General features: G+C 29.8%; 1 protein-coding gene across 1 annotated transcript; it reads right to left on the bottom strand.

Moving 5' to 3' along the window:
- Positions 1-4,916: 4,916 nt before the first annotated feature.
- Positions 4,917-8,905, bottom strand: LOC107643373 (spermidine synthase). The gene is made up of 9 exons (XM_016346997.3): positions 8,560-8,905; positions 7,312-7,388; positions 7,097-7,219; positions 6,721-6,825; positions 6,491-6,563; positions 6,328-6,399; positions 6,039-6,234; positions 5,752-5,875; positions 4,917-5,292 (listed from the first exon to the last, which is right to left on the bottom strand). Exons 1-9 carry the CDS (start codon positions 8,735-8,737, stop codon positions 5,227-5,229), a joined length of 1,014 nt encoding a protein of 337 aa, XP_016202483.1. The 5' UTR covers positions 8,738-8,905; the 3' UTR covers positions 4,917-5,226.
- Positions 8,906-10,655: the final 1,750 nt, after the last annotated feature.

Below are 10,655 nucleotides of genomic sequence, written 5' to 3'. Positions count from 1 at the left end.
GTTTTATTTATTTTTTATATATTTGCCTTTTATTTTTTATTCTAGCAAAGCCAAGACCCAACTATTAAAATGGTATAAGAATTTCTTAGCCTCCTCACTTTTCATAACTTCCCTTTCCTTTCTCAGTAAGTTCTCTAATTTTCTTGGAAATTTTTCCTTTTCTTGTTTGTGCATTCATGCAGATATTAGTATGGTTTCTCAGGACAAATTGAACTGATATTCTTGACATCTCAGAACTTACATAGGTAACTAAAATAGTACCGTTTTTGTTGATTACTTTGGTTGGCTGAAAACATGGCACATTGACACTCGTGATTATGTAATACTTGCTCCTTCCATGTTGTCACATCTATTAGCTTCTACCGAGTGCATTTGAATTTCATTAGGATTAGTGGCCACCTTACATATGAAAGATTTGTTGACTAAAAGGACTAACTTGCTAAACACAAATGTTAACGTGACCACCTTACATAATGTCACATAATCCAATTCACAAAAATAGAATTATTTCACAATGAGTTATTTTCTTATTTTTGTCAAACTTTTAAATCTTTTATAACTTTTCTATTCTCATTTTTTTAGTTATTTTTGTCAACGTCTTAATCTGTTAAATGTTTTGATCTATTTATTTATGTATTTTGATTAATGATTTTTAAAAGTGTTATAATTTTTACATGATTTATAAGATATTTGTATTTATTTAACTTACTTTATTGAGTCAAATGATTATAATTAATTTATTATATCAATTATTTAATTTAATTAATTTAAATATATATTATTTGATTTAATTTATTGACATGTTGATGTTTGAGTTGTTTATCAAAAATTTCTCTTTATTTTTTCTTTGATTTTAAATTTCAGATTTTTATTTATTGTTTATATTTCTTTTTCTATTTTAATATCAAATATAATAATTCTATTAATATTTCTTTACAATTTATTGTCTAATAGTTATATGTTCACTATTAATTATATGGTAATGAATATTTTTTCAATTTATTGAAAAACACAATTTCATTCTTTTTTTTTTTTTACCTATTTCTATATTTCATAACTTATTTATGGTAAAAGTCATGTATGTTAGAAGAGAATTTTATTTTTTTACCAATTGTTCTTTCATTTGGTAATACTTTTTCTTCTTCTATGGTACCTTATTTTTACTCTTTGATTTTTTTTATAAATTTATAAAATATTACTATTCGTTATTGTACGCATTCTCTTTTATTTCTTTTATTTTGTTTCTATTTATTTAAACTTTTATAATTTTTTATTATAAATTTAATCATTTTATTTTATACAAGTTTGTCATAACTCTTCACATATTAATGTTTAAATTACATTCCTTATGTCCTTAATTTCATTTATAATTTGGGAGATTGAGTGATAAAATAACATTAATAAAGGTTATGACTTATGCGTCTTCTTTGTCTTTTTAGCTTACCTCTATTTTTGTATATTATCTAGTGTAGAGCTATGAAGCACGGACACTTCGCTAAGTTATCGTGTCCGCGTGTCAGACACATTTTGGACACGACACTCACCGACACGCGTGTCTGCTGTGTCCAACCGTGTCTTAATAAAAAATAAAAATTTTTTTTCCGAACACGCCTGGACACACCTAAATACCATCACGTGTCCGCGTGTCCAGTCTTATTCTTAACATATATTCTTAAAATAAATTTATATATAGTATATATTATTATTTATTAAAACAAAATATATTTTAAATACTTGATATAATTAAAATAAGACATTAAAAATAATTAAAAATTTTAATTTATATTTTAATATCAATAAAATATCAAAATATCATTACAATTTATCTAAAAAATATTTTAAAATTCGCGTGTCGACGTGTCCCGTATCATGTCGTGTCCCGTGTTCGTGTTCGTATTATTGTCCGTGCATCATAGGTGTAGAGTAAGGAAACACATACAGTTTATTCTAAATTAAGATTTTTAAATAATAATAATAATAATAAAAAGAAGGCCGTGGACCTCTTATGATGTGATCGTGTGCTGCAACAGTAGCAATGTTTCCAAATATGCAGGTTATAATATATTCCTTATGAAGAGTAAAGATCATTGTAATGCATTTTCTGATCAATGATTATCTCATGAATCATGATGACAATATTTGATATTCTATCTTATATTTGATGAAATAAGCAAATACAAACAGAAATGACAAAAAGCAAAGCTGATAATGATGAACCAAACTAGCTCTTTTATCATAAAAATAGACTAGAGTCCAAAATACACTTTGATAGAATAACTAGTGTCATATTTAGACCCACGATCAAAAAAATAGTCATTTTTTCTCTATCACCTATCACTTAATAGTCCAATAAGCTATTCGGCGTACCTTAAAAAAAGGTTAATTCTATGATACTTATTATTTGATGTTTAAATTTTATCTAATTTATTTTTTATGATAAATTTTAAATATTTAAAATTTATTATATTTTTAATCTTATTTTGTGTATGTAACAATTCATTAGTCAACAGTAAATTTTTAAATAAAATTCTGATATGCGATGGATTAGTTCTTGACCAGTTAGGTCAGAAGAAATTGTGGATAACCAAAAAAAAAATTAATTCACAAGAAACCTAATTGCTGACGTTTGTGAAGATCGTGTGAATATTGTGGAAAAGATAAAATAGTTGACATAATTGGTAGAAATGATCTCATTAAACAAAGATACGAACGGAAAACACTACTTCAGTATATAGAACTTTTTGTTTTTCGTGTGAGAGAGAAGAGTGTATTTTTCAATTATGTGAGAAGAGAAGTATTTAACTTTGTTATGGGAGCTACAAATGGGTGCCTTCGATTTGTTTTATTTTTTCCCAAACAATCATAAATCGGACGGTCCGATTTGTGATTTCAAAAATAAAAAAATTTTTAATATTAAAATCGGACCGTCCGATTTTTATTTTAAAAAATAAAAAATACAAAACGGACCATGCGATTTGTAGTTTTCTTTTTTTTTTCAAACAAATCGGAGAGTTCGATTTGTAGTTTACTTTTTTCTTCAAACAAATCGGACCGTCCGATTTGAATAAAACACCATATAAAAAAAATTAGCCCGGTATATAACCATTATCTAATGCTTATTTCTATTTTTTATTTAAAAAAGAAATTATACCCAAATCTAAGTTCTAGTTGTATACTTTAGGAGTTAAACCCCAAAATGGTCCCTCAGATTGGCGTCGTGCACTAAAATCATTTTTGAAATTCCAATTGCACCAATTACGTCCCTGAGATTGACAAAAATGCACTATATTAGTCCCTGACCCATTTTTCATTAACGACGTGATGACATAGCTTGATGACGTGGTCCGTTATTGACACGTGTCACTCCATGATTTAGCCATGTGTAATGGTATGATGATGTGTTGACCAGTGACACGTGGCATGCTTATGTAGATGGTTGTGCCACGTGTCACAATGCTATTTGGCCACGTGTCATCCATTATGCCATCATTGTAGATGCACCAAATTAGCCCCTCACTTTGCATTAAGTGACTCATTTTAGTCCCTAAAATTGAATGTCGTGCACCAGACTAGTCCTTTCACCAGTTTTTTCTCCTTTTTTTAAAAATTTAAAATTTTCAATATCTTGGATGCACTGATTTCAATTTTATTTTTTCACATATCATTTAAATACAAGTGTTTTTATAAAAAATTTTAAGATGTTAGTTTTAATTATATAATTTTTTTCCTATAATAATTTAACATTGATAAATTTTGTAATATATAAAGATGTTATTATAAAAAAGAATTATATAATTGATTAGACACATTTTTTTATAAAAAAACATGTGTTTTTAACAAGAAATTAAGAATTAAAATACACGTTTTGTTTTCGATTCTTATGAAATACACGTATTCAATGTGTGTAAATGGGATAGACTGAAGGCACTTCAAGCACCCCTACTACCATCTTCGAAAGAGGTCGGAGATGGTAGTGGGGGTGTTTGAAATGTCTTCACCTCAACTCCAAGACGGCGGTTAAGGGTACCCGCAAGTGAAAAAATATTTTATAAAAATATTTGTATTTAAATAACATGTGAAAAAATAGAATTGGAATTAATGGATTCAAAGATATTAAGAATTCTGAATTTATAGAAAAAATGAGAAAAAACTAGTGAAGGGATTAGTTTGGTGCACGACATTCAATTTCAAGGACTAAAATGAGTCACTTAATACAAAGTGAGGGACTAATTTGGTGCATCTACAATAATAACATAATGGATGACACATGGACGAATACGGTTGTGACACGTGACACAAATAGACACGTGGCCAAATATCATTGTGACACATGGCACAACCATCCACATCAGCATGCCACTTGTTACTGGTCAACACATCATCATACCATTACACGTGGCCAAATCATGGAGTGACACGTATCACTAGCAGGCCACGTCATCAAGCTATGTCATCACGTCGTTAATGAAAAATGAGTTAGGGACTATCATGGTGCATTTTTGTCAATCTCAGAGACGATTTTATTGCACGACGCCAATCTCAATGACTATTTTGGGATTTAACTCTATACTTTAGTCTTCAATAAATTTCAACTACTAATTTTTATTTCTATTTTTATACTATTTTTCATACTGTTCATTTATAGAAGTATTTACCCAAAAATTTTTTAGAAACTATTTTGTTATTCATTAAATAATAATAAAAATTAATTTATCTAATTCTTTATCAAAAGTTGTCATAAAAATTAATGTCTAACAAAACAAAAAATTAAGACTGATTTAGTTGATTAAAATTAAATGAAAATTAAATTTTCCAACTAAATTTTTCAGAAATCGATTTGAAATATTACTCTAAAAGAAGTGGATGTACGCCAAATGCATGAAGGACAAAATAAATAAATTAAGAACACGTTTCAATTTTAAGCAAATTAGTAAAAATTAAAAAACAACCATATTGCATTACAAATTAAAGAAAAAAAGTACTCTTAAGGTCTCTCAAGGTTGCGCATTATCTATAATGATTAACGGGTAAAGCTACTAACAACTGAATCCATCATCTTACTCATTTCAAGAAATAAAAGTTACTCTCTTCAATGTCGACTTGAAGTTCTAAACTTATTCCGCAGTTCCTTGATAGATAGATAATGGACTAGTTTACCAAGGACGAATGCCGGGCCGGATTTCAAGGTCAACGACACGTGCTAAGTCGAATCTCCGGCGAATTCCCTCAGTTTGCTTTGGAACCAATGGCCCTCTTAGCAAAAGATGGCAAACAGAACGCAGCTGTATGAAGCTGGAACAACAAAAGAACACGTTAGAAAATAGTCAACAAGTCAGAAACAATAATAAGGTAGCTTTTGAAAGAGAAACAGAAACTGAGAGACAGAGGCTGAGAGACAGACTAAAATAAGTCTTAGTATTGTGTTTAGTGTAAAGTGGGAAATAGAGATTGAAATAAAAATGAAGTTCTAATTTAATTTGCACAAAGAGTAAAGTTAGAATTAATTAATTAAAATAGGGGTATTTTAGGTATAAAATGTTATTAAAATTTCAATCTTCGTTCTCAAAAATTTCAGTCTCCTGTGTCTTAACTTTTTTGAGGGACTGAAATACTGAAATTTTAGTACCAGTCTCTAAGCCAACAAACATAATATTGAGTCTCAGTCTTCCAGTCTCCCAATCTCCGTCTTAGTACCTTAAAACAAACGCTACCTAAGAGAACAACGGCATGATGAAGGAGAAGAAGCATTACCTCAGAGTTGTAAAATTTCAGTGGCTTCGCCGAGTTCTGATCATTCTCATCTATGCGATTCACCGGATGCTTGAAATCTACAGCAGGCCCCTCAGTTGAGCAAAGCATGAAACCAATCATCCCACTGCAATGGAAGAAATACGAATTAATCATCACTTCTCGAGTTCTACATCATAACTAAACCACAAAGTACATTAAAATGTCACAGTATTATAACCAGAAGAAGAACATACATGAATCTTTTGCAGAAAGCAAATTTGAAAATAGAAAGTAGATTTAATGAGTACCTCGGGTATGTAGGAACTGTGGTCCAAGCATAGTTGACAGAACCTTTAAATATCTGGCGACAATTTGCAACGATGTCCTCGATGATATGCATGTGGAGCCAAATACTTTCTGCTTGAGTACACACGACACCTCCTGGACGAAGAGCCCTTGCAATCGACTCGAAAAAAGGTTTCTCAAAAAGCTCTTGGGCAGGACCTTCAAGGATATACAAAATAATCTCAGTTTTACGAAGCAAATTACGTATGTACAAGGCCAGAAAAACTCTAAGGCATTACATGTATATCCTACCAATAGGATCAGACGAATCCACTATAATTGCGTCATAGGTTCCTTCTGGGACTGCCTTCAAAAATGCAACACCTAGAACATTCAGAGAAAATATCATGAGAAAAGTAGTCCTATAACAGCTAGTGAACATTTTTTTCTACCGAAAAGATGTAGCTGATCATACCATCGCCAACATGAAGTGTTACACGTGGGTCCTCATAACCTATAGCTACATCAGGGAAAAATTGTTTGGAGACCTGCAAAAGTATAACGATTTCAGTTTTAATATTGAACATGTATTGCTATACTAGAGAGGTCTTTAAATATCAAAGTGTTGTAGCTTTTAGGCCGAGTGAAATATATATATAGCACCGATTAGAGCGAGGAAGCAAGTGTCATAATGCCAAGACTTACATCGACAACCATCTTGTCTATCTCACAGATGTCTATCTTTTCTACAGAAGAATGGCGTGCTACTTCCCGCAGGACTCCACCATCACCTCCCCCAATAACCAAAACCTAATTGAAAATTAAGGTGATTATAAGAAGGAAAGAACAGTTAAATTTCATAAGTTACAGAAAGGAAAACAATCAAATCTCTTAGGTCTCGGGTCAGAAAAAGGAGAATAAACCACAAATAAATTTTCTTGCAATTATAAACGAAACGTCCACCAGAAGTCACCTTATATATATAAATCACAATAGATTTTGTTATCACACATATTTGGCAACAAATAAGGCATAATAGACATGTACGAAATTCGAGGTGAGATTCAAATTATCAAAAGACCTTTTTTGGATCTGGAATCGAGCAAAGAGGAAGATGAGTGATCATCTCTTGATAAGCACATTCATCCCTTTCTGTCAGCTGAATGACTCCATCTAGAACAAGAACCTTGCCATATGTCGAAGACTGCAAAAAGATATCACCCACATACAAGTTAAATAAAACTAGGACCATGAATAGGGGAAAAAATGAAACTTTTTTACTTGATGTATATGTACCTGGAAGACCATGACATTCTGGTAGTCAGACTTCTCTTGAAACAAAATCTTTTCCACCTTCAACGAGTGAGCCTCCCCTGCAAAAACACGGCCGAATTCGACTTCCTGAGTCTTATTACTAAAGACTGGTGCAAACATTGTAAACTTACCGAAGCATTTGATAACAATGTGCAAGTTACTCTAAGGATAATATCCCGTTTTGGTTTTGTGAAAAATTAAAGGCATAAGATGTAGACAAATATATTTATTCCCTTGCAAAGAGATTGAAAATCCACTTCTGTAGTTCTGTTAATGATAACAGACCATTATTCTACCAAAATAACTTCATATACCATAGCAAAGGCGATGGCCCTTGAAGCGAGTCCAACATAATAGAATATAAAGTGAGTTGAAAATATAGCCAAAAAAAAAAGGAAGGCTGAATCATTTAAGACAATGATTAAGTGCCTCAAAATGGAATACACAGATCTGAAATGCACTTTTATGCATAATCCATTCAGTTAACAAACCAACTCCTCTATCATTTAAGTAGCTCATTTACATGCTTCATCTCATCATATACATAGTAAAAACCTCAAAGTGGATTATACAAACAGGAATAGATATATATAAATAAATTGTTGACATCATACAAGCATTCAAGTTAACTCTCATATGTAAAAAAAACCAGAGTCTGCATAGATCTTTAAGTCTCCAATGAATCCATATGTATAGTCATGAAAATATGCAACAGATGAAAGCAGAACTTCCAAATGTTCTAAAGTAACCAATCACACTCCATGTTTTTTATTATTTATTAATTATTATTATTAACAGAAAAAATACTAGTTACTACACCAATCATCAACTCTTAGTTACAGAATCCTTAAAATCCATGATAAAGGGTTAAAAAAATTCTAGAACACAACAGAACCAAGAGAGAAAAAGTCATGTAGTAGTAAACACCCCTGCAAACTAAAAATCATGCTGAGATGAGATTTTAAAAATTTGAGACAGAAAACAATTAAACAATCAAAACGTCAATTTCAAAAAACAAAACCTGCCAACTGATAGTAAATAAATGATATACCAAACAATCAAAACCCGTGTTCCTTCACAGAACCACAAACACCACAAGATGTTAAATATATTTAAAAAATAAAAATAAAAAAGAAAGCAAGTTTAAAAATTTCAGTTATGGGGTGACCAGAAACAACGAAAAGTTTCCATCTTTGAAATACGGAGGGTGATGGTATAAAAAAACCGAACCGGGCCACATTGGGCTGATTTCGGAGAACCAGCCAGGGATAACGGCAGAGATTCCGTTCGGGTCCTTTGCGGCGGCGGCGTCGACGGTGAGGGTGGAAGCTGAGCCATTCTCTTCGTTCTCCCTTGGCCTCTTGACGGGAAAATCGGTGGAGTCAACTATGCTCTCTTCTGCCGCCATGTCTATGGTCACTGAAGCGTTTTGTGATGAGTAGTTTGCACGAACCGCACACACTTTAGTTTGTTTTGTTTACCTTTCACCCTATTACTTGTTTTGTTCTCTATTATATAATGGTGGATTGGTGGGTTAACCCACACGCTCTTTGCATTTATTTATTTATTTAAATTTAAATTTGGGTATTTTTCATCATTGCCATATAACACTCCAAGTCAATAAAGTTACGTTTTTTCTTTACCGAAAGTTGGTACTGGACGAGACTCGATCATGATACAAATTTTTGTGAGTATTTAAAGGCTTGAAATCCTGTTATTTAATTTAAATAAAAATTGTCATATTAGTCATTTACTTTAATTAATTCACAATATAAATTATACTTTTGCATTGTCGAATGTCAATACATTATTGTTAAATACTTTATTGTATAAAAGAATAATACTTCATGTAAAAGTTTATAATTTTTTATTAATATTTAATTAAATTTAAATATTAAAAACTAAATTTTAAATTTTAAATTTTAATAGTATAAAAATAAAATATTAATTAAAATTAATAAAAAATATTAATCTTTAACGCTTCTCTATACGAAAAATTAATTAAATCTTTGATTTTAAAATTGCCATTCACAAGAATAAATAAAATAATCTTAAAAGTAAGTAATTATCTAACATTATAGCATTATGTGTTTGCGCGATTAAATCAATAAAATAAGATATTTTTTCAATAAAAAATATTTTTTTATTTTTTATTATATTTGGAAAATTTTTAATAGTAAAAATAAAAGTATTAGAAAAATAAAAAATATCTTTTTGAGAAGTTATAATTTACATCTTTTTTTTAAAAAATATTTTTTTAGAAAAAGATATTTTTTACATTATAAATGAACAAAAAAATACTTTTATCTTATTTTACCCAAACATAATTGATAGATAAAAAGATCTTTTTACATGAAATATCCAAACATAAAATTACTTTTACTTTTATAAAAGATCTTTAAAAAATATATCATTAGAAAAAAGATCTTTTTTAAAAATAGCATCTAAACAAACTCTATATATTACAATGGCATTAATGATGTTAAAATAGATTTAATTAGTACTTTTTTTTTACCAAAATTAGAGTGACTCAAACCCCACAACCTCTTAGATGAATATAGAGAGATTATATTATTTGAGCTATAATTTATCGATAATTTAATTAGTACTTTATTAGGTGTTAAATATAAAAATAATTATGATATATGTATATAAAAAACAAACAATTATTCATATAAAATATATGTAATATATATATATATATATATATATAACTTATTTAATAACTTATTTTTTATAAGAATAAAAAATACTAAAATTTTTAAATTTCTAAAATATTAATTCATCATAACTAAACTAGAGAACTATTTTAAAAATAAAAATATCTGATAATAATTCAATGGATGTGGGGGCCTCGATAAGTGAAAAAAGAATCTGCTTTATTCGCGGATGCGTTTGGGGTGTGTGATTATTTGACACTGGTGATATGAGCGATTGCACGCGGCTTTCCAAACAATGCCTTATTGTGATGTGCATGTGACGGGTTATTTTTTACAAGTAGTCAAGTACAAGTGAAAATCAATAACAATAATCATAGGGCTTTCAATTAGGGTTTCTTTGGGATTAGGACACCTTGACTTGTGCACTTTACTTGAGTAGTTAGTTGCCTTGCCTCCTTTTTTGTTTTGCATGAGTCAGCTTCACTTCCACTTTCACATGCTATCTCTCTCTTATGACTAATCTACAAAATTAATCTAATTAACTAACTACTCCTATTAAAAAAATCAAATAAAATACAATTTGCCTAGGGTATCATTCTCAATTTTTTTAAATCTATTGTTACAACTTCCTTATCTTTAATTCTCAATTTTTGGTGACTATCTTTA

Source organism: Arachis ipaensis, chromosome B5 (genome assembly GCF_059453495.1).
Source record: "Arachis ipaensis isolate K30076 ecotype BB chromosome B5, ASM5945349v1, whole genome shotgun sequence".
Classification (NCBI taxonomy): domain Eukaryota; kingdom Viridiplantae; phylum Streptophyta; class Magnoliopsida; order Fabales; family Fabaceae; genus Arachis; species Arachis ipaensis.
The sequence above is the reverse complement of the archived record's forward strand: the minus strand, read 5'-3'. Positions and strand labels throughout refer to the sequence as shown.

Excerpts from the sequence above, each read along its gene's own strand:
- LOC107643373 (XM_016346997.3), bottom strand. The coding sequence starts at position 8,737 with ATGGCGGCAGAAGAGAGCATAGTTGACTCCACCGATTTTCCCGTCAAG. Across the intron at positions 6,826-7,096 it reads CGATTCCAGATCCAAAAAAG|GTTTTGGTTATTGGGGGAGG; the intron begins GTCTTTTGATAA and ends ATTTTCAATTAG. Across the intron at positions 6,235-6,327 it reads GGATTCGTCTGATCCTATTG|GTCCTGCCCAAGAGCTTTTT; the intron begins GTAGGATATACA and ends ATATCCTTGAAG.